At 40.1% G+C, this 25,544-nt stretch overlaps 1 protein-coding gene across 1 annotated transcript in view; it reads right to left on the reverse strand.

Moving 5' to 3' along the window:
- Positions 1-561: 561 nt before the first annotated feature.
- Positions 562-25,544, reverse strand: part of dnajc7 (DnaJ (Hsp40) homolog, subfamily C, member 7) — a 45,541-nt gene continuing 20,558 nt past the window's right edge. The window contains exons 5-14 of the mRNA XM_048245635.1: positions 14,852-14,926; positions 14,429-14,547; positions 12,448-12,601; positions 10,962-11,126; positions 8,676-8,767; positions 6,526-6,599; positions 2,432-2,578; positions 2,063-2,209; positions 997-1,059; positions 562-907 (exon numbers count right to left, since the gene is read on the reverse strand). Of these exons, the coding sequence (XP_048101592.1) occupies positions 870-907; positions 997-1,059; positions 2,063-2,209; positions 2,432-2,578; positions 6,526-6,599; positions 8,676-8,767; positions 10,962-11,126; positions 12,448-12,601; positions 14,429-14,547; positions 14,852-14,926 (1,074 nt within the window). The 3' untranslated portion in view covers positions 562-869. The remainder of the gene's footprint in view (positions 908-996; positions 1,060-2,062; positions 2,210-2,431; positions 2,579-6,525; positions 6,600-8,675; positions 8,768-10,961; positions 11,127-12,447; positions 12,602-14,428; positions 14,548-14,851; positions 14,927-25,544) is intronic.

A 25,544-nucleotide genomic window follows, 5' to 3' on the forward strand; every position in this document is an offset into this window, starting at 1 on the left:
TAAATACAGTTGCCTTGCCTTTTAAACATCCTTATTTAACTTATTTTATCTAATATCTTTACTAAACAGTGTGGCACACCTTTTACATGACATATTTTAAGGCATGCTTACAGAACACCCATTCAGAGGTGGTCAGGAAAGCACGCAGCATATAACAACCCAAAGGAAAGAAACAATCAAAATAAGATCTCTTTGTCTAGCCTATTCCTTCAAAACACAATTGAGCTCAATTTAACATCAATATGAGGGCTTTGATATTCTTTTGCTCTTTATTTCTCCTAGGGGTCCAGGAGAATTAGTTAAAAATTCAGTCATTACTAAATAAAAAAAGGGCTTTAATTCTGAGACAAAGACAAGACTGTTGTAAGCAGTAATGTTTTCATCTCAGAAGGGCCTACCACTAAAATATTCTAGTGATGTGCTTCTTTTCACCTCACAAATCCTCTTTTTCTGCCATATATCTGTGCCATCAGCTGAAACCAAATTTGGTTTGAAGAGACTATGAATCACACTCCTACTATCACAAATACCAAAAAGAAAGAGCCAATAACACGACAACAGTATTTTTCTTGAACATTCATTAGGGATGCATACTGTTACCAAAAAAATCATAAATAGATAACATATGCCACACTATCTCACAGCACTGATATGGAATGAGTATGGGTTACAGAAATCCATGATTTTCCGTGACTGCCTCTAAGTAGAGACTTCACACAAACATATGCCTGGTTTGTACGAAATTAAAGACTTCCTGGTTGATGTTCTGAGATGATTGGCCTGGCAGACAATTTAGGGCTGTGGCTGTGAGGCAGTCCATATAAACTTAATATCAGGATGAGGACAATTGCATACTTCTCCATTCTTCATTAGCCAAACTGGAAAAAGAAATTCCCTGGTCCAGAAGCTTAAAAAAAAAAAAAGAGATTATTCATTTACAAACAGAAATATAATTTGTATTGCATTAAGCACATTAAGATGAAGCACAGAAATTACCTTCAAAACTAAAACCTCCAGGTCCTCCAAAGAATGCTTTAAATATGTTGTTAGCATCCACATCTGAGGGTAAGCATAGACAAAAGCATTGATTTACCAGTGGGAAATCAGTGGGGGGCAATAATATGTTGATGAAGCTAACCCACTCTTCCCAACATACTTCTCTCATACTTGCTGGTCAAAATAAACCACTGCAATGACTTGCATTGACATTATATTGACATGACATTACTAGGGATGTGCGATATATATCATATACGATAATATTGTGATTGTTGTTTTAACAATGTGTAAATTGACATAATCGAGTATTTAAATTACTTCGGGCAAAAACACTCAAAACACACTCATTGAAGCCCCATGCATTCACTAAATCAGAAGGTGCATGGAGCAGAAGTGGGAGGAGCCCCTGGCTGCAACAGAGCAGGTCACATGATCAGACACACACACAGTAGCCTAATGTTTATTTTGTGCAGCTACTTAGTTCAAGTGGCATTGGTGAGTTAAAGAGTCACATTTTTTCCTACACGGTATTATAATGGAGAAAAAAATGTTTGCCTTTCAGTATTTTAATAGTCAGTTGTAAACAAAGAACTCTTTTTATGTACCGTTAGCATCTCTATGGGATTTCTCATATACATTAGTCATAGGCCAACACACTGTAACTTGTAATGCTAGCCTACATGATTGCTCTAAACATTGAAGGAAATAACTGAGATGTACTCTGTTAGTCTGCTTAGTTTTACAGTAAAGGTTTGAAAGGAACTTCAGCTTTAGACTTTCTCTTGGGAAACTCTCAACTAATGGAGCTGGCTAGACCATGCTATTGCCACACACACAGATGGGGGAAGAATGGGAAATGTGTCAGCGTCATAGTGTGACAATGGTTGATTCGGTTGAAGTCACAGGCTATTGGTTTTTATTGGTTATGACGCTAACAGGTTTGAACTCATATTTGGTGTAAAAGCTGTTTTTTCATTTCTGCAGGGTTTCTGACCTGAAGCAAAAAACAAAATCCCTAAAGAATAGCCTGGGCAGTTACGGTCATCTACAATGTGTTACTGACCTCCCATGCCATCATCCTCCAGATCATGACCACTGTCATAGCGGGATTTCTTCTTTGGGTCAGAGAGCACAGTGAAAGCTTCACCAACCTCCTTAAACTTCTTTTCCTCTTCCTTCTGAACCTCTGCACTTGCACCACTGTGACGGTCTACAAGATAAGTACAGTTTTTTTTGTGTGAACATACATATTTGCTCTACTCCAATTCCTATTGGTTGACACCTGCATGTTGCTCACCAATAACAGCCATATCAGTATATGCATTTTACCTACATATTGTTCACCAGTAACATAGCCATATATATGCAGCTAAATACTGTGTAACTAAAAAGTCAGGCTTAACCATATTGGGAGGAAATGTGGTTAAAGTACCTGGGTGGTGCATAAGTGCTCGTTTTCGGTAAGCTTTCTTGATTTCATCTTCAGTGGCATTTTTGTCAACACCCAACACCTTATAGTAGTCTTTCCTTTTACTCTTTTTCAGTTCCAACTGGGCATTTTTTAACAGATGCTTATGATCTGGTAGAAAAGAAAAACAGAAAGGCACAACAAGCTGATTAAGGTATTAAAGATATTGCATTTCAGTAAAATGCTACCGGCAATTAAGCATATACACTCAGGATCTGATGTACGAAGACATTGCAAATACAGTTTTTCTGTCTGCTGAAAGAGAACGGTGTACCTTGTCAAATTGCGTAGAGTTTACTAAGCCTAATTATAGTGCTCCAGCTGCATGGAATGAGCTGCGAAAACACTTAAAACTGGAGCTCTTCATCTCATTAATAGATTTTTAAGAAAGATAGATGATTAAGAAAGGCATTTCTGTCTGTCTGTCCTTGTTTTTGAATTTGGTATTGTTTCGGTTTTAACTTTGTATGTCTTCGTTACTGCAGTCTTTTTCCTTTGGTCAATGTTGTCTATTGTCTTTTTGTGTGCTGCTGCCTTGGCCAGAGCCCACTTGAAAAAGAGATAACAATCTCAATGTGTTCACTTTCCCTGGTTACATTAAGGTCAAATAAAAAAAAATAAATAAAAGCTTTTGTTTTTGCTCCGGAACATTCCTTTAAGTTCCCCATCTTATTATTTTTTTTATTCCTGTCAGTCCACTTTTTTGGCCAGCTCCTGCTCCTAGAGCTTTTGAGAGATTGACATCTTTCCAACTCTATAACGTCCAGCCGGAACCGGTGTTAGTGAATTGCAGAGATGGTGTTCCTGACACTTGTTGTTTTTCCGCCATATTGGATTTTATAGAAAGCAAAACTAAATTTTCATAGGTCACAAATTTTGTCCGATCTTTATTTACCTTTCATTTGAGACCAGGATTATGCTTCTACCAGGGTAGGTATTTCACGGCGGCCACGACGGCCATGGCCGTCGTCGTGCCTTTGCTGGTCGCGTGGCGCCTTTGAAAATCAGAGGTTTACAGGCCACGGTGGCCTTGGTGCCCCCTTCTTTAAATATTCTGCTTTGCGTCCTACTAATAGCGATATATAGTTAGCCTATGGCCTGTCAATAATCTTAGCATTCACAGCGCAAATTACGCAGTGGAGAAAGTGACAGCGCAAGAAAGAAAGTGCGTCCAAATTAACCCATTCTTCTTGGTTGAACTACTCGCGAAGTAGCCTACTCATCACACAGACATCACAAGTATCACATGAACGAGCTTTTTCTCAGCTTTTAAACGATGTTAGCCGCTAATTGCTGTGGTGAACGGTTCATGAAAAAGTAAATATCATTCAATTTAATCATAAATTCTACTGAAGGTTTTATAGTCCATCTCCCTACCCATTCATCTCGGTGGAATACTTCACGAACCCTTCGTTTAACATATGACAAACCATATATCAGATTAAACAGCAGACCTTACCGAACAGAAAGGTGTAAAACAGTCCCCTGTACAGTTAGCCGTTCCAGACTAATCCCGTTTTGAATTTGCAGTAAATTTCAACATACATGGATGTCTCCAAATTTGGGATTTAAGTTTTACACGGTGTTTAAATTGTTCCACATCATTTCATAACGGGCCAAATACAAAATAAATATTACAAATGTCGCCTAGATATCGGTAAATCAGAGGACAGCTGACAATAAGAGTTTGTGAAAGTAGCCTTAATGATCACAAAATGCTAAGCATGTACAGTATCTAGGCTATTTGAGTTTCTTAAAGCTGAGCTGTGCTTAAATTGTTCAATACATGATTTCATAACAGGCCAAATACAAAATAAATGTTAAATATAGCCTAGATATCTGAAAATATTAGATGATCAAATGATTTACAGTTATATGTAATAAGTCATGTTTTATGTTTTTTGTAATGTTTCATACAGTGATGCAGGTCTACTGCAGTGAATACAACTTTGATCATTTTTATAGCATACTACTGTATAGTTAACTTTGGCCTTGGTGCCCTGACATGTGGCCTTTGTGCCCCCCACCAAATATGCCCAACTGAAGGCCAAGTGGCCTTGCCCCTACAATGGTGAAATTCCAAGCCTGTGCAGTAAGCATTTGATTGTCAGTATACATTTTGGATAACCAAAAGTCCTATGGGGAGTTTCCAGGCATTTTACAAAACGCATGAGCATACAGCAAACTAAATTATTCATACCCCTGGCAAATATTGATGTAATGTTGATTTTCTCTTGACCAATATGTTTGTTCTGACTGAAAATGACACTGCCACATGCCAAAAGGTTGTAAGACAATGTGGTAGAAACATGAAATAAAAAAAAAAACTTTTTTTAAATCTTTTTTAACATTTTTATGAAAAATGGCATGTCCAAAATTATTCATACCCTTCTTAAATAATCAATGGAAACATCTTTATTTACCATCAAAGCTCTCGAAATGGTTCTTATAATACCTACCAAGCCTCTCCATGTCTCCACAGTGATTTTAGACCGCACCTTTTAAGCAGCAATCTGGATTTTGAGGCAGAAAGTATTATTTGCCATCACTTTGGCCTTTTTTGATTTTTTTACTTTTTTGACTGATTGAGGTCTGGACTCCGGCTGGGCCACTCTAAAATGTTGACATTGTTCTCTGTTAACCATTTCTTGCCTTGTTTGGCTGTATGTTTTGGATCATTGTATGGTTTAATGGTCCAATGATGCCTATTCTGGCAGGTCTCTTGGCACACTGCCTGATCTTTTCCTCCAGAATCTCAGTGTAGCCTCTTGCTTTAGTGTTACCGTTTACTTTTGAGAAGGTCACCAGGTCCCCCTGGTTGAAAAACATCCCTTTTGGCATGTGGTAGTGTCAGAACAAACATATTGGTCAAGAGAAAAATCAACATTACATCAATATTTGCCAGGAGTATGAATAATTTTGTTCTTAACTGTACCGTGGCAAATAATGGTCTAAAGCACTCATATTTTCATTCTATATTGATCTACTTTTGCACACAGCTTCACAAGACCTGGTGCTAGGGCTCAGTTGTGTTTCTAAGTGATATCAAGTGACCTAGAGGGCTGAAATGTGGTCAGTTCAGAGACGCTTGTAATCCGGCAGAAAGAAAAAACTATATTCTAGCCTCTGTAACTCTGTGTCAGTACATCACACAGTTATTTTGACTGTTTTCTACGAAAACTACAGCTTTCTATAGAGGTCCAACATTTGATGGTAGGCCCCAAAAGAGGTGGGAACAATGCCCTCATAAATAGGCACAGTGCAATTTCAGGCAAAAACTTGTATTGGAATTCATGTGGTTAAGCAATAAGCCCCGAGAGGCCGTAGGTTACACTGATTCTACAACAGCTAAGGGGCGTTGTTAGGCACGACACGCTAGCGGTTGCCTAAAACCCCCCTTAGCTGTTGTATAATCAGTGTAACCTACGGACTTGAGTGGCTTATTGCTTTTCTAAAACTGTTACTATAAATACCTGGCAAAGTTTCTTAAAGTAAAGGCACAGCAACTAGAAATGGAACTGATTTATTCATAGATAATCACTCTTCCGCCAATACATATATTTCTCCTATCTGAATGGTTGCCAAGCAACATCAAGCTATGGTCTCTTTGATCTCTAGGGGGCACTGCAACTACAAAAAAATATTTTGCCATTTTGGACATGCGTGAATACCAAACAGTTCCTCGGAAATTAATTCGAAAACAATCGAAAACAGTGGGCTTTGGTGCTATGAGAGCAGTGATGCTTCTTTTGCATGTAATGTTGGATGCTTCTGTTGTAAGTAACAACTGGGGAGGTGGGTTGATAAGGCATCGAAATCCGCCTTGTTATTCGGTTTGGTTATTAACATTCACCTTGGCACCGTGCCATATTGGAACCATACTGGAGCCATATTTCAGAAAGTGATTTAAATGAATAGGCAAATGTATAAACAGTGATGTCAATTCAATTGCAACACAAGAGAGTTCAGGTCATTCTGATGTAATGTTGAAGACAACAATGGTATTGCAGTCTCATCTTCCTTTGAGTAAGCACTTGAGGACTGGTAAAAAAACCTACCTTTTGTCTTCTCTGTTTGATAAACCTTCTCATAGTCTCTCACTGCCTCCTCATACATCTCAGAGTCCATATAACTAAACAAAAGAGCACATAAATGTATGTATCCATAATGGTTAACAGTTATTTAGAGAGAACACATATAGTTACTTATACAATGGCAGGTGTACATATGCACCCCATACAAACACCTATGATTGTTGATCATTTCATGATCATGAACATTTATATAACAATACTGGTTATGGTCATTGATACTTACCCATACACTTCAATACTGTTCGTGATTTCATTTTTTTTTTTTTTTTAAAGTTATTGTGAGAACAGAACTTTTGTTATGTCAATAAATAAAAAACAATAGCAAAGTGGGACCTTCATGAAGCTGGCCTCCCATGTCATGCAAAAAATATAATTATTATTTGTTTGTGCCATTAAAGCTGCAGTCGACAAGATTTTTTGATCATATTCACTGAAACCGACACTATGCTCTGACAGAACAACATAAATCAGCTGTTTTTAGAAAAAACCCACGCTTCTACCTTCACCTAGTGCCTGTTATTTGTTCTGCAAAAATCCACTGCTCCCTGTTCTTCTGGTCCAATCAGCGCAGGGCTGTGTGAGATCTGACTGTCAATCAGTCTGGTGCACACGCACTGACGAGCACAAACTCGATAGGAGGGTGCTCGATGGTAGTGGGGAAGAGGCATGAGAGTTGTAAACATTCAACATTTTGGCTAAGTCCCCTCAATCTGCCAGACTTGCCGACTGCAGCTTTAAGAGTTTTAACTATACTTTTTCTGGCCATGAACATGCCTGTTAAATCTGGTTTGGCAGGTGTGATCTTTGGGACCCTTTGACCTCACAATTTCTCAAAGGCCTTGAGACCAACCCTTGAGGTTTTTGCAGTGGCTCCCAGGGACCTCACAATTGTGTAGAAAGGTGCCTTCAAAGGGGGACTCATTTGAGCCTCTGGAGAAGACTGACTTAGAGCTGCCATCCTTCAAGACTGCCTTGCTGATACTCTTAACCTCAGTTAAGCATGTGGGTGATGTAACCCTGCCCTTTATGTCAACCATGCTTGTATACAGTTTGCAGAAGGTGATTCTTCATTGTGTCCCAATCCCTTCGGACCTTAGATCGAGGGTAACTGAGCTGCCTGCCATGACCCCACATGTTCAGCAAGAGGACTTGTAGCTCCTTAAATATGTCTACACATACGTGCTCTATCGCAAACACATACGTGATCTATGACAAAATAAAGATTAAATCACCTCTTTATCTATCACTCTTTCCAAGGTTTAAAGAAACCTGGATGTCATGATCATCTAGCCCTCTCGGACTATGTTGCATCTGTATCCCACAGTTGCGTCGCTCTACACTATTCTATTGTACATAAGAAAAAAATCAGGCCGTACCTAACTCTTGGCACAGGCAATCATGTTCACCTACAGAGTGACTATTCTTGCACTGTAGCTTGAATGTTACCCCTCACTTATTTGGGATAAAAGCCTAAATAAAAGATAAAAGATAAATGAATAAATGTAAAAAAGGTCACAAAAGGTGACATACAGGTCAGAGGTGTTTAAAAATTCATAACCAATATGGTAGGGCATATTGATCCCGATCTCAAACACATGCATATTCTCAGTTAGTTTAACCCTCTGAGGTCGCGATCCCCCTGGGGGGACTTTTTGGTCTGTTCCAAACACACATCTAAAGCTCCACAAGTTTTTTGTCCTAGAAACATACAAGTAACACCACTAGAATCCTTGAATCTTCTAGTTTTCAAATATATAGAATAAAATATACAATAAAATGTATCAATGGCGATGACACGCCCCTTAGCTATTCAGATGGTAAGCACCAGGGCAATCAATGGTGTCATTGACTCATTGTGTAGCAGGACTAGGTGAGAACACGAGACACAGATTTGTGGGTAATGCAGTCCTCTCAGTGTGATTTACATGTTAATGTAAAGATTTTGAGCGAAGTGGACTGCATTACCCCAAAAGTCTGTGGCACATCATTTGGTTTAAATCGGGCTGTAAGTCCTGGGGTTAATACATCTACATTTACGTTGACTAATCGTCCCAGCCTTAACTAAAATACATTTTATCATTCAACATACAACACAAAATGATCTAAAAGCCTACCACTGTGCTCTCCTCAAGTAAGCCTTGATATAGCTTTCATCCAGCTTGATGGCCTTGGTGCAGTCTTCTATGGCCTGCTCCAGTTTATTTAACTGAAAAGACACAGCACAAGTAAGTATTAAACACACTCTTCATCCAAAAAAATGCTTGTTTGTTGTTAATGTATGACTTCTTGCTACAACTGACAGATGCTGATATGGTGTTGATGTCATGACTTTGAGGAAATAAGAGTGTGTGTTTATGTGTTTGGTAATTATATACAGTGCAACTGGAAAGTTAAGACCCTTTCTGTTTTTAACATTTTGTTATGTTTCAGACTTAAAATGGATTCAATTCATTTTTTTTTTTTTAAAAAACATCAAACTATGCACAATGCTCCTTTACTCCACAACAACAACAAAAAACAGGCAGTTAGAGTGTTTTGTAAATGTATTAAAACAAAAATAATTCAATTCAATTCAATTCATTACTTTATTGCCATGTCAACACACAGTTGATTGGAATTTGTCTTGGTGCCAATCCAGTTAAAAAGGTAACAATTCATCACCATGTCGCCATTCTCCAGTGCCATTGCAGTACGCACTGTCAAATAAGACTGAAATATCCAATTTACATAGGTATTCAGACCCTTTGTTATGATGCTTGCAATTGAGCTATGTGCATCTTATTCCTACTGCCATCAATGGTCCTTGAGATGCTTCTACAACTTGATTGGAGTCCACTTGTAATGAATTCACTGGACATTATTAGGAGGCACACATCTATTTATATAAGGTCTCACAATTGATGGTGTATGTCAGAGTGAAAACCAAGTTTGGTTATGATACATGAAAGGGGTGCTGAGATGAGCTCACTTCCTGTTTGGTGGCTTTGCCGTCGATTTCAGTTGGCTGCGACGGGCAAACGCTTTCAAAAATGAATACGTGGTCCTTGGTCCAAGGATTCCAACGATCCCTCATTTTTCAAAAACGGGCCAAGGGGTCAGAAGTTACGTGTGTGAACACACATCCAACTTTGGCCTGTTGGTGGCGCTAGAGAGCTCGAGGTGCCGACATGAAACTTGATGAAATTAATCATGGGACTGTCGCCATTCAGTGTGCCAAATTTCACAACTTTTTACCAGACGGTTCTATGGGCTGCCAGACTCCCATGGTGGAATAATAGGGAAGAAAACATACAAACACAATGGGTGCCTACACAGCTTCGCTGCTTGGCCCCCAGCTAAACTGACTAAAACTACCTAAAAAAATAAAGTATCAAAGTAAAGTATCAATAAAGCTAATCAATTAACTCATTGAGTGCCAAAAACGTAATATTACGTTTTTCCTTCCCATGCGTTGAGTGCCAAAAACGTAATATTACGTTTTTAGCTTTTTTTTTTAATTACAAAACTAGACACTCTAACACACCTTATATGTGATTTTGGGAACTCTGTGATGAATGGAAATGAAATATATGACGAAATGAAAACGCACAATCTGGACATTTTATCATAACTCGGTTGCCGCTTTGGGTCGAATCAGTGACGCATGCACGTCAGGTCAAAACCAGGCCATTTCCGTGGATCTATCACTAGGTGGCAGTCTCGCCAGGTCTCGCTGATCACTTCCCGGAAAGTTTACAGGCAACACTTCATATTTCATGAAAGACGATATATCTCCATTTCTAGAAAAAAAACAGCGATTTTGATGAAAACTAGCCACTGTTTAGCTTGGGATTTCTCAGGAACAGAGGCGTGTAGAAATACACGGTTTGCACCCACTGAGAGCTTAAAGTCCCACCTTTTAAACGAGCCATTGTATGTGTTCATAGCGATATCACAGAATATGCTGTGGCTGTACAAAAATCATCAACAATGGTCTAGATTGCTGGCACTCTAGGACAAAGCTTCCGAAAACAGCTTGGCATTCAATGAGTTAAGCAAATCAAATTTGAAAAAGGAAAAACAGCTTGAGAATGGATAACCAATTGAAATTTGAAATGCGAGATTATAATACTAGAAGCATTTATTGATGGATTAATTCATCATTTACTTGTTGTTTTCAATGCATTTACAATGGCAAATTAATGAAATATTTTATTTCTTTTCATTTATTACTCCTCCATATAGATCATAATGTATATTTGTCTTGATGTCTGCATGTCATTATGTCTTTCTTTCAGTCTATCATTATGTGACATTATGTGTATCTGTCTGTCATTCTGTATGTGTCTTTCTGTCTGTATCTGTCTGGGCAGAATGATAAAAATGACAGCATGAACAGGTGAATGTGAGGTGCATCTTGCCTTTGATCCAACTGTGGCACGGTTACAGTAGAGTTTGGCATTTGTTTTGATGTTGTTTGGGTCAATGGTGAGTGCCTCAGAATACAGTTCATAAGCTTCAGTGTAACTGCCTTCTTTGAAAGCTTTGTTTCCCTCTTCTTTCTTGGCTTTCAGGGCTTTTGCATTCTGCAGAAAGAGGAATTCATCCAATCTTATTAACATATGTAAAATGCAAATAAAAGCAAAATGTGATAATATACAAGTCTTGTAAACCCATACTTGAATTTCCCCTTGGGGATCAATAAAGTATCTATCTCTCTATCTATCTATCTATTTAGCAACAAAAAGGACATAGACAACATATCTAATGTTGAAAATGAAAATGTGGACTATTTCATGGAAAATATATATGTTAATTTTGAATTTGATACCAGCAACATGTTTAAAAAGAAAAGTTGGGACGGGAGCATGTATACCCCGTGCTGCTTTACCTCTTCATTTAACAAAATTCTGTAAATGTTTAGGAACTGAACTGAAACATGGAGGAAAAAAACAATACAGTCCACAATGTCATGACATCTTTTAACACATGCAACATCCAACATATGCAACATCCAATACAAATTTCAAGTTTTTGCCTGAAATTGCACTGTGCCTACTTATGAGGACATTGTTCCCACCTCTTTTGGGGCCTACCATCAAATGTTTGACCTCTATAGAAAGCTGAGAACCAGTCAAAATAACTGTGTGATGCACTGACACAGAGTTACAGAGGCTACAATATAGTTTTTCTTTCTGCCGGATTACAAGCATCTCTGAACTGACCACATTTCAGCCCTCTAGGTCACTTGATATCACTTAGAAACACAACTGAGCCCTAGCACCAGGTCTTGTGAAGCTGTGTGCAAAAGTAGATCAATATAGATTGAAAATATGAGTGCTTTAGACCATTATTTGCCAAGGTATGCTCATGCGTTTTGTAAATGACTATGGAAACTCCCAATATTACTTTTGGTTATCCAAAATGCATACTGACAATCAAATGCTTACTGCACATGAACCCCTCATGTTAAGAGGCATTAAAATTACAATGTTTCATCATTTGTGCACACAGGTTTACACAGAGTGATGAATACCCCTACATCTTTACTTCTAAGAAACCCTGCCTCTCTGGAATGCTCTTTTTCATACCCAATTGTGTTGCCAGTTACCCTAATTAGTTGTGAAACATTCATCCATTTGTTTTCTTCGTCATTACACAACTTTTCCAGCATTTTGTTACCCCCGTCCCAACCTTTTTTGAAAAATGTTGTTGGTATCAAATTCAGAATTAACATATATTTTCCATGACATAATCAAATTTGTGATTTTCAACATTTGATATGTTGTGTGTCCTTTTTGAGTAAGTTGTTGTTTTTTCATATAATTTTTCTCTCAATAATGATATGGAAAAGCTGACAATCAACACAAAAGAAAAACATGAATAATAGTCTAAAAAGTCACTTACCCTGCAAGCCAGTCTGGCTTTTTCATGGTCTGGTGCCATACGAAGTGCTTGGATGAAGAACTGTACTGCTTTATCAATACAATCCTCATAGTAGAGACACAAACCACGCACATACAGTGCGTCACCATTGGTTGAGTCCATCCGTAAAATATCACTAGGAAAGGAAATGTGACAATTATGTTGAATATAGAGAATGAAGAAACATGGAGGAAAAAAACAACACAGTCCACAATGTCATGACTTCTTTTAACCAACCATTAGAACAATTTCAATTTCATATATTTTCTTGTGTAAAGCTGAAGTCATCTTGAATGCCAAAATAAACAGGATCAATAAATAAGATGCTTGCTCTTATCTAGACATAGGTAAAGCCAGAGACTTTGTAATGAGGAGACACAGCACTCAAAAAATACTCCATAGAAATGCATGGGGCTAGTTTGTCACGCCAATATGGCCGTTGTCTACACATATCCCACCCCTTCCTCGGCAAAACGTCGACATGTGAATACATTGAGCCAATCATATGGTGTGTTGTGAAGACATCGTGCCAATCATGTGTTGTGATCTCGCCGCTGGAGCAAGATTGTCGTGTGTCGTGAAGCCTTGCGCACGCGCAGTTCGACCCAAAGACTGTGCCCGATGAGTGCCCATAAAACGTTGGTATATGGCCGCCCAGTGGAGGGACTTGCCTAAAAGGACTTTGGTAAAGCTAACTCTCTCAGCACATTCAAGATTTATAGTGTCAGAGGTGTTACAATAGAACTTTGTTCTAAGCACTGCTACTTAGGGTTGGGCACCAAAACCCGATTCCAATATGGATTTCAGTGTGCCTCATTTCGGTGCCACTTAAATCCCCCGCTGTTTTTATTTGTTGTTTGTTTGTTTTAATACGAGGTATCACTGCATCTTGCCCTGATAGCTAACTGTATAGGATGTGGTGCTAACATAAACACTTCAAGATGTAAACTTAAAGCAGAGGGATGGACCATATAGTAGACCATGTTTAACAGCTCGTGTGACCTCATGCTTTACCATTGATGTGAATTTTGTATCGCTCGAAAATTTAACTTTATTCAAATGAGGACCAATCAGTTCAGTGTTTGTGTTTGGAGGTGGGAATGAAATATATTATGTCTTAGTGACCTTGTTGTTTCTATGAACATGAATTGTTGTTTATTGGCAACATCAACTTAAGGCATAAATACCCCTGTATATCTTCATTAAGTATTCAAACTTTTGAACTAGCTGATATCCTAATTACCTCACTAGGCACCACTTGCAGCCACTACCGTTTTCCTGTTTGCCATTTTGCCGTCCACGCCCGAGGCGAAATGTTTTTTGGGCGAAATTTGCGAGGTGTTTCGCTGTGCTGAAACCTACCGTAAAGGAATTTCATGAACTCTTGTCTAAATCTAGCAATAACCATCCTTTATAGCCGCAAGCAGCAATGGCGGGCCCGAGCACCTACGTGCAAGCATTGGAAGCGCTTGCTCACTTCCTGTTGGGTGTGGCCTTTTACACCGATGGTAGACTAGGTGGCACTACACCACAAATATGTAGGGTACAATGATAAGCTTCAAAGTTATTCGTTTGATATACATTTTGTGATATGCAGTGCAATGCAGATAACAGTTGACTAGTTATCCTAAAAAACTAGGAGAAGTGCATCAAAATTGATCATGTGCCATCAGTGTAATAGCAAAATTTTAGTGTAATTTTATCTGTTGCCAGATGGTGCCGCTATGCCAAATATGCATTGTGGGCGTGTGAATATAATCATTACCATAATAATGAAGAATCTGTGAGGTTTGACCCATTTCAATCAATGCATGACAAATTCATCGCACATAGTCCAAGCTGAATTGAACGCAGAAAGAGTCCGTCTGACTAAGTTCCTCGTAGTAATTTCTTCATATGACAGTATGCTTGACAATCTTTATTTTGTCCAACCTCAGCTCCCTTCACAAACAATTATAGTTACCTGGCAACAGACTGGGCTTCCGGGTAGCGGCCAAGTAAAGCCAAACATTCTGCCTTCAGAACTTTAAACCTGTGACAGGCCGATGCAGACTCCAGTGCTCGGTCCATACAAAAAACTACCTACAAATGTACAAAATATAAGACAGTGAGAGACATGCAAGTCAAATGAAACGAGACAAATATGAATAAGAGAAATGTAGGCATATTTATATAAATATGTCCATTTATGCTTCTGTCAGGACTGACATCATATGTTCACTAGCTGTGAACTTCTAAAAATAAAGCTGCTGAACATCTCTCTTTAAAAAAGAGGTAAGGCTAGTTGCACCTTTATCAATGCATGCTACTTCTCAAACAATCCAATCATGAAAACATACAACACACATAAAAAGAGAAAACATGATGAATTTGATCATTATATTACCATTCTGAAGTCTCGTTTCTCAAAGCCAATTTCTGCCATCTTCTCATACTCCAAAATAGACTCTGCATTTTTAATCTACAAAAGTAATAGAAAATACACTTCCATTTTTAGGATACCGTTATTTTACTGCAAAGCATGTTATTGATTGCAGGTAATTACATAAATTAATGAAAAATTGAAAAGACATCCAAAGTGTAGCTTTGCAACTCTTGAATTAGAAATCTCTTGTAAGATCATTTTGATTTCATTTAATTCGTTTGACTTATTTTAAAGGGACACCAGGCAAGCCTGATGCTTTTTCTCTACGAAGCTCCCCCTAGCATCTGTATGTGTCGATACGTGTGCGTGCCCTCGCTCAGTCTGAAGCTCTTTTCCTTTTCTTTGCATCTTCCGTCAAGGGTTTTCGCTGCTTCTTCGCCGGCTCTGCCATTATACACACGTTTGCAACAATCGCTAGCGTTTCATTAGCCTGCCTCTGTGTTGGGGATGCAGGATGTAAACTGATCCTGCTTCTCGCAATGTCAGAGACTTTGAGAGACTGAAGGTCGGCGGGAACGATGCACCGAACTTGCAAGCGGAATATTCTTCCTACACGCAGTAGGGGCGGGCGAAAGTGTCTTCATACGCCCTGTAATGAGTCATTTAACCATATACCGACTGACGAAGATGATTTAACACGAAAACGTTGCATGGTGTCCCATTAAGGCGCCTTATCAAGACAAATTTGCTTAAAGCAACACCAAAGAGTTTTTTGTACCTTAAAATAATGTTTCTTAAATCATTTCAGTGGTTCATCAACTCGTAACAGGGTGAACGGCACTTCTGCATTCGCTTCGCAGCCCGTGTCTGTGGAAATCATTATTTGCAAAGCCGGCGCTGGAAAAACAAATAGTGTCCGTGCGACAGAGGAAAAGTGCTTTAGTGTTGCTTTAACGCTCTGGCAGCCAAATTTGCTTGTTTTCGTGATGAAACGTCTTAATTGAATCAGAGTTTGGCTTATTTTAAGTCAAAATTATCTTACGAGAGAGCCCTAGGTAAATAAATCTGTACTAAAAAACAATACCAATTGGATTTTGTATCTTAGTTTTTCACAATTGCTAAAACACTAAACCCCATTCTCTGAACTAAATGCTCAGATGCCTGAACACATTTCATCTAATACTTTTTACAAATCTCAAACACATTCTCATGCAGTAAAACACATTTTGCTCTGTGATGTACTTGTGATTGTGGTAATCACAAATGGAACTTGTGGTAATTACAAATGGAAAAAGGTAATAAGAAAGAAAGCATAGATATCATGCCTTAAACATGACTTAAAAATGATTGTACTTGTTTCAAATGATGTGACACAACCAATATAAGCTAGTTCAGAGTGCAAACAGGTTGCTGAACAGTGCAGGCTCGAATCAACAATGGACAGAAACTATCACGAAGACATTAGAGTGTATTGTAAGCTATAGACTGTAATGTACTTCTCATTTACAGTACTGAACTTTTTCAGTATACAGTTTTTCACAATTGAAACACATTTTTTGAAACCTTCCTCACTTTTCTCAAAACTGTAAACACAATCTCATTCGCAATACTTTTTTACTGGATTTACAGTAAATGTTGAATCCACAGAGTTGTGAAATTTTTGCTTTTTTTGTGTTTTAGATGCATGACTCCCACACGGATATTGACTTTACATGCTTCCTCCAATCTGAACTGTATCAACTCCAACATCAACAGTGTCACCACCCTCAAACGGATTACCACTTTCCTTAATCAGAAGCATGGATGAATAGTGAGGTCCGACTCCTGCTGAAGGCACGTGACTTCGCCCTTCAGATCAGATGATGCTCAGGCCTATAGCTCATGCAGGGCTAACTTGAAGAGGGACCTCAAAAAGGCCAAGCACAACCAGAAGCTAAGGATCGAGGATCACTTCAAGAATATGTCTAACCCCAGACGTATATGGCAAGACATCCAGGCAATCACAGACTACTAACACCAGCCCCCTACCACCGATGCCTCCTTGCCTGATGAGCTGAACCACTTCTGTGGACGCTTTGACAGGGACAACTCTTCCCACCGACGTGTGTGCGACACTGAGCATTACTAATGCACGTAAAGCTGCTGGTCCTGATGGCATCCCTGAATGCGTCCTCAGGGCCTGTACTGTGCAGCTGACTGAGGTTTGGACTGACATATTCATCCTGTCACTAGCCCAAGCAGCTGTGTTTGCCTTGATGGCAAGCCTTAATGACTTCCATCCAGTTGCACTCATCCTTATGAAGTACTTCAAGAGGCTGGTCTTGGCTCACCTGCTTACCACACTCACTGGACCCCTTCCAATTCGCCTACCGTCAGAACAGGAGTACGGAGGATGCCATCTCAACAACACTTCACTCCGCTCTGTCCCACCGTGACAACAGCAACACATGTGAGAATGCTGTTCATTGACTTCAGTTTGGAGGGGATGATGGTGTTGAATGCTGAACTGATCACCAAACTCGGTGAACTGGGCATCAAAATACCTCCCCCTGTAACTGGACTTCCTAACCAAAAGACCGCAGTCTGTTAGGTCAGATAACCACACCTCAACCCTCAGTATGAACACTGCTCCATCCGGCAATTTGTTCAAACTGTTTCTTCACAGCTAATGAGTAGAAAATGTTTTGTCACCTAAGGACTCTGTTCATATTGTACAGACCTTTTAATGACATTTTCAGTCTGTTAAGAGGCGATAGATAGATAGATAGATAGATAGATATAGATAGATACTTCATTGATCCCCAAGGGGAAATTCAAGGGTCTCAGTAGCATACAGACATCTCACAACATGCACTTACAGCAGAAATGGTAAACATAAGTATAAACATATAACTAAACTCCACTGTACAATAAGACAGTAGAAGATAAGAAAGATAAGAAAACTAACAAAACTATATAATTTAAATTTAGAAAGTCCAATGTGCTTGAGGGTGATCAAGCATAAGACGCTTGTAGTGACAGGGCCAGGACTGGTAAGGTGCTAAAGGGAGTGAGTGAAGGTGAAGGTGCAAAAAGTAGTCCAACCATAGTCCTTTAGTTATGTGTGCATGGCAAGGTGCTCAAGAGAGTGAGTGTCATGGTGAAGGTACAAAAAGTAGTCCAACATTAGTCCAAAAGTGCAACAGTGCAAGAATAAGGTCTAGAGACCAGCACAAATAATATGGACAAATAGGAGAGTAAAGTATAATGTAGACAAGGTAAAATAAAAAACTATGTCAGTGCAAGAACAGGTTGAGGTAATAGGGTTAGAACCATTCATTCATTCAGTATTGTAGCAGAAGCCTGACCACAGCCATTGATCATGTATGCTAATATAGCATGAAAAACAGTGTAGCAGTAAAACAGTAGTGAAAACATTAGGCTGTGTACATTAGTAAAACAGTAGTAAAACAGTAGTAAAGCAGTAGGACAGTCAGTACTCAAAACATGGAGAGGGTGGAGAGGCAGACAGACTTCTCTGCTTAGTCTATCTCTCCTCTTCCCTTTAGTGAGGCATAACAGTTCAATGGCCCTGGGGACAAATTACTTCCTCAGATAGATACTTGTAGGTGCTTACCACCTCCACATTGACCCCATCAATGGAGACTGGTAGCAGAGCGGGCTTAGACCTGCGGAAGTCCACCACCATCTCCTTGGTCTTTGAAGTGTTGAGTTAAAGGTGATTGAGTTTGCACCAATGCACAAACTCCTCCACCAGGCTCCTGTACTCCTCCTCTTGCTCGTCCCTGATACACCCCACAATTGCAGTATCATCAGAAAACTTCTGCATGTGGCATGACTCGGTGTTGTAGCAGAAGTCAGATGTGTACAGGGTAAACAGGACTGGAGAGAGCACAGTTCCCTGTGGCGCTCTGGTGCTGCTGATCACAGTGTCAGAGAGACAGTTCTTCAGTCTGTGGTCAGAACTGTGGTCGCTCGGTCAGGTAATCTGTAATCCAGGTTACCAGGTGAGCGTCCACACCCATCTGCAAGAGCTTGTCTCCCAGTCTGAGGGGTTGGATGGTGTTAAAAGCACTTGAGAAATCAAAGAACATGATTCTCACAGCACTTTTCCCCTTGTCTAGGTGAGAATGTGTCCTGTGTAAAAGATAAGTGATGGCATCGTTCACGCCCACTTTCTCCTGGTATGCAAACTGTAATGGGTCTAGTGCATGGCGTACCTGGGGTCTGAGCATACCTAAGACCAGTCGCTCCATTGTTTTCATCACATGTGATGTCAGAGCGACAGGCCTGAATCATTAAGCTCACTGGGGTGTGGTTTCTTGGGGACTGTGTTGGAACTTGTCCGAGACGTAGACTCCAGTTGAAGATGTGCTTCAGTGGCTCCCCCAGTTCAGCAGCACAGGCCTTGAGTGGGGGAGGGGTGCAATATCCAGTGATGGTGGGGGTGAGTGTTGCACTGGTAATGAGGTGGGGTGTGGGCTGGGGGGTGGGCAATCGAACCTGTTGTAAAAGTGGTTCAGCTGGTTCGCCCTGTCCAGGTCTCCATCCACAGAGCTGCTGCTCTTCTTAAGGCCAGTGATAGATTTCATACAGTCCCACACCTCCTTCATGTTGTTTTCTTGCAACTTCTGTTCCATCTTCCTTCTGCAGTCATGTCCCCCTTCTTAAACGCCATCTTTTTCCTATTGAGAAGGGTCTTGACATTACTGGTTATCCAAGGCTTGTTATTTGGATAGCAGAGTACAGTCCTTGTGGGAACAACAATGTCCATACAGAAGTTCAGATAGTCAGTAGTGCAATGTGTGACCTCCTCTAAGTCCTCTCCATTCAGTAGCACACTCCAGTCAGTGGACTCAAAGCAGTCTCTCAAAGCCTCATCCGCTTCCGGTGTCCACTTCCTGAAGGTGCGCGTGGCAACTGGTAGCCTCTGAACTTTTGGCTTGTACATTGGCTGAAGATGAATAAGGGCTTGAGACGGAACGTAGACACAAACATCAATGGCGTGTGAGAACTCCCTCGGCATGTAGTATGGTCGTAGACTGACCGCTAGTAACTCCACATCCTTACAGCATACAGTCTCCTTCACTGTAACATGTCCGGGATTGCACCATCTGTTGTTTATGTATAGCACCAGTCCGCCTCCCTTCTTTTTGCCAGAAAGTTTATTGTCTCTGTCCAAACGAGCTACACTGAAGCCGGGCAGCTCAACGTTAGCTGGGGGGATAAGGCTTGTTAGCCACGTCTCCGTAAAGCATAGCAAACTACAATCCAAAAAAGGGCACTTTTTGTACAAACTACAATCCAAAAAAGGGCACTTTTTGTACAAACTACAATCCAAAAAAGGGCACTTTTAGATTATCCCCCCCAGACCTAGCATTGTAGCTCAATGGATGTACTGGCCATTAGCTGCAGCCACTCCAGTAGCACCGATTTTGGTCGTTATTTTTCCTATCGACAGTACTCTGCGACGTTTAGAGATCAGAGCTAGTGAGTGGAGCTGAACGGTGCGAATATCCCGCTCCTTGCTCAAGTGGCTGTTCACTCGGGCGCACACTGGATCGAGCTATTGGCCTATAATTATCCAAACTCCCAACCTTGTCAGCTTTGTCCATGATGACAGTCACAAGAGTAACAGACAACATAGATTCAGTTAGCAGGACATGGGTCATGAATCCAGAAAAGCAAATGGCAAGCAGTACGGTTACCTTCGGGCTAGCAAACTTAAGGTTCTCTGCTGTGATGTGGTCTGACCCACTTGCTTACTTATCAGATACAGGGATGCAAACACGTGTGGTGAAAAAAGAAACACGACAGACACCCCTACTAAAGAATATGAACATATTTCCCCCATCCTAGCATCTCTACACTGGCTACCTGTTAAAAGGCGCATTGACTTTAAAATATTACTTCTCACATACAAAGCCATAAATGGCCGGGCACATGAATATATTAAAGATCTCCTAGTCCCATATAACCCACCTCGACCGCTACGATCACAGAATACTGGACTTCTTGTAACCCTAAGAATCTCAAAAACTACAGGAGGCAGAGCTTTCTGCTACCGCACACTCCTCCTCTGGAATAATCTCCCTCCCTCTATTCCATTAGCAGACACCCTCCCTATTTTTAAGTCTAGACTTAAAACATACCACTTTAGTGCCTCCCATAGTTAGGTATGGTGCAGTGTGGAACTTCAACCACCTCAGGGTTTTTTGGAATGGACCACCCTGCTGAGTCCTCGTGTGACTGGCACCCCAGTCATGCGTGCACTGGTGTCAACTGGTGTCACCATGCCTTAGTTATGCTGCTATAGCATAGTGCTGTCATGGACTTTTCATGTGTCACGCTGTACAACCTCCCTTCTCTCCTCTTTCCCCTTCCCTCTCTCTCAACTCTCCTTCTCTTGCCTATTCTCACTATGGTATAACACTATATTATACAACAATTGGGTTCTGTGGAACTATTTATTTGTTTCTGATTGGCCGAGAGATGTTCCATGAGTTGGAATATCCCTGGACATTTCAACTCAGACTTTGCACAGCTAATAATAAAATCACTCCGCGATACAATGCGAAGATTTGACACATTGTTCTCATCCCAGCTCTCCACTATTTCAAGCAATGGGTTACTCCTTAGCAAACCATAACGAAACAGTGCTTCACCACATCTGTGGATTAAGCTACACAGTCAACTCAATGTAAGTAAGATAAACGAGGATGCTAATTGTTCTCAGCATTGCCAGCATTGTGTAGGGCCTATAATATGATTGTCACTTGGAGGAGACTTGTAGATAACTAACGTTAGCATAGTTAGCTAACCGCTGCTAACGTGCTAGCATTGTGTCAGAAAAACATATGGGGCTGTGCACAGTAGTGTAACATTTATTCACCATAAATGAATAAAGTTGAGTGGTTCTGCAATGTAGGCTATGTTTCCGTTTTTTTGCAGTACCATGTCCCTTACATAACATGGCCCAGTGTCCTTGTAACATGCATGCAGCAAAGCTAGATATGAATGTGATTTCAGCCCGACTTTCAACATTTCTTTCAAGAAGACACGTAAACCACAAAGACCCGTAAAGAGGGATCTGGAATGTTGGTTACCTAGCAACCAAGACGCTGTCTATTGAAAAGGGAACTGTTTTTTGATGTGTAAGAACGATGTCGAAATTAAAATTTTTAAACAATATTGGGGTGTTTTCAGATTATTTAGTTTGTGGTAGAATTGTTGTATAAAAGCAATATAGCACTCGTGATCGTGGGATTGGTCATGGATATTTCCACGGCTGTTGTTGCCTGCGCCAGGCCTCCGGCCTCGTGGCTACAGCCGAACAACAACCGTGGGAATATCCATGACCAACCGCACTCTCACTCGTGCTATATCATGAATAAAGGAATTTATATAGGCAAGCCTATTTAAATATATATCTTCATTCTGTGAACACTCATAAGGTGTATACACTGAGAATAAAAGGCTCTTTATTTTTAAACTTCAATTGTACAGCAATGCACCATCAACTCCAGTCCTGATGACATTTATCACAGAGTCCAGCTTCTTGTGCCAAAGGATAGCCACACCACCTGATATCCGTCCTCTCACTATTCCCATTGTGAGGTCCGCTGTGGATTCCCCTGCTCCATGGAAACTGTCAATAAGAGTTCAATTTCCCCAGAAAAATAGTGTCCAAACAAATTGGTGCCTTCTTACATATGAACAAAATTCAGGAATTGTATCAGTCTGGCTTCAGAGCTCACCACAGTACTTAATCAGCCTAGTTAAAGTTTTTAATGACCTCCTCATTGCTGCTGATAATGGATATGTATCAATACTGGTCCTCCTGGAACTCAGCGCTGCCTCTGACACCATAGACCCACCTGACATACTACTTCATAGGCTTAAACAACATTAACATTCTGTAAAGCGCCATGAGACATGTGTAATGTTTTGGTGCTCTATAAGTGAAATTAAATTGAAATTGAGATCCTGCTTGGATAAGAAAATTTCTTGCAGACATACAATGTCGCATTTTTTGCAGCAGGTTATCCACAACCATACGTCAAGCCCTGTCTCCAGCAGCATTGCTGACACGGAGCCCCCGACAGTTATAGGATGCAACATGCATGTTTGAAGATTAAGATAGCGGGGCTGCAGCTCCAACGGGCCCCGCTGTGTGTACTGGAGCTATATGCCCTGCCCTGAACATTGTGTTTTTCATTTTTGATTTAGTGTGTAATGACTGCTCAGTAGTGCTTTCATTTTGACCGTTTTATGAATGATCTAAAGCAGTGGCCTACAACACGGTGCCGGCTATGAGGCGCCCCCCAGCGCACCCTCTAAAAATGGCCAACAAGTCGCCTACAGATCACGCTCTAAAAACACGCTCCATTGTGAAATTTTAAATAGATTTAAGTCTAGACCAGAACCATTTTAAGAATGTATGTAGCCATACATCTGTAAAATTGATATTGGTGATACCTTAAAAATTGTAGCTGCGTTAAATTTTGGCCTTTGGCTCAGAATCCGTTTCCCATTCAATCTTTAAACAACAACGGAGGAACGCATACATGCTGCTCGCACACATAGACAGTAAAGGGGGGAAAAAAACTTGCTCGTCAGGTGTAGCCAATGGAAGCATATCTTTGCTAAAGTTCTGTGGCCATTCCGTATTCGTCAAATACGGTTCTTGCATGATTGATCAAGGACTGAAAAACAATTGCTTTAGCTCACAGGCCTTTTCTCCTCCGTAGGCTACTGGTGTAGCAATAGCGCTGAAAATTTTGTGGCATGCATGACTGCAGGACTATGCATTACCTGGTGAAACACAAAACCTTTTTTTGACAGATCATGGAAAAATTTCAGGTGTGCAATAACTATAAAAGGCGTCTTCATAAGTTAGGGTGGTGTGAAAGATTACTATTGAAATGTCAAAACCGAATTGTCCGCTGAAATCAGAACTTAAACAACCCCTGAATTCATAATTGTGGGTAATGCTAACAATTGCAACCAAAAGATTGCTTTTTTTGTTTAAAAAAATAGATTAGATCACCCATGCAAACTGTGAAATGAACAAACTGAACAAAAATGTTGGTATTGTTGCATATTGATATTTAAGTATTGAAGAATCAGATGAAAATACAGTTCCTTAATATATAAAGACTAGGGATCGACCGATATATCGGCCGGCCGATATATCGGGCCGATATTTGCGTTTTTTACGTGTATCGGCATCGGCCGATAAGCCGCTGCGTTCACCGATAGTTTTTTCCCCGCATTATTTACATACAGGCGTCCACAGGCAGCTCTGTGTTGCTGGAGACGCTGCAATTCACGTGCAGACTGACCCTCCCCCACAAGCAGAGTGCTGAAAGCCTGCTCTTCAAGACAACAGTAAACTTTAAACTTTCAAAGCATATTTTAACTGTTTGACTTAGCTGAAATATTGCCATACACTTTGAAGGTGGAAGCAAGTTTGTGGGTCCAAATGGAAAACACGAATGATAGATAGGTAGGCTACTTTTTTTTAATGCTTAATGATCGTTTATAAAACTGCTTGCCATTGTATTTAGGGAGCTGCAAATAGCTAAGTTGTAGGCTATCCATATTCATGCGGTAGCTGTTACAAACACTGGTCAATCATATGATTAAGTAATGCCGACGTTGTTCCGAGGTATTTGTGGGAGTTTTATTCAGCGACCACATGGCTGAGTTTTGGACGCGTGTGGTGTGTGCGTCTCCCTCCCCCTCTCCCTTCGAGCGGGGTGGAGTTGCCATCGCAGTGATATCAGAGCTTTAATAATGAGAGACATGTAGTTGAATATTAATTCGTGTTAACGTTTATCATGTATCAGACATACCGTGTATGCCTTACTCGTTTAGAGCCGTTTGCTAACGTTATCATTATCAATCCAGTTCAATGGTGGTTCGTCAGCTACCAAACAGAAGTTTGTGTGTGCGTCTGGTCTGTCTCACTCAGTGGGACACACGCATCACAGCGATATGAGAGTGCTGCGCTACCTGAAGGAGAGATTTTAAAACTGTGAGATACGTTTTTATACCTTTTTACGTTGATGCCGTTTAGAACAGAAACATCTGACACAACGTTTTCCATGTTATTTTCCTCTGCTGATTTATGTTCTGTGGTTGACAAATCTGGCAGCTTTTTTTTAGAAAAATATAGACATAGAAAAATTTAAACCACCATGCAGTCTAAAATGACAAATCAAGCACTTTATTTCAATAGCTACTTTTCAGGCTTATTGTTTTCTTAAATTATTTAAATGTGTCGACAAAGGACATTTTGTGATGACTTGAATTATGTCTTATAATATGTCAGCAAGCAATGCATCATCAAGGCTGTGTTGTAAGATGTTGATGAAAGCAGTTTGCACAGTTAACCATATCCAGTGCACCCATCCATAAGTTCAATAAATGTTCCTTTTTTAAATTGAGACTTATAACATTTGTTATCATCATTTGTGTAATTAGGTGTTATTTGTATGATGTAAATTGAGGGAGCAAAATAAAAGCAGTATCGGTTCCAAATATCGGCTCAAGAAAATCGGCAGCCTGTATCGGTCATCGACTAAGGCTGATGGAAAAAAATCGGTATCGGCACTAAAAAATCCATATCGGTCGATCCCTAATAAAGACTTATAAGCCTACATAATATTGATAATTTAAAAGTAAAAATCACATAGGCCTATTATTTAGG

The sequence above is a fragment of the Alosa alosa genome, chromosome 6, assembly GCF_017589495.1.
Source record: "Alosa alosa isolate M-15738 ecotype Scorff River chromosome 6, AALO_Geno_1.1, whole genome shotgun sequence".
NCBI lineage: Eukaryota > Metazoa > Chordata > Actinopteri > Clupeiformes > Clupeidae > Alosa > Alosa alosa.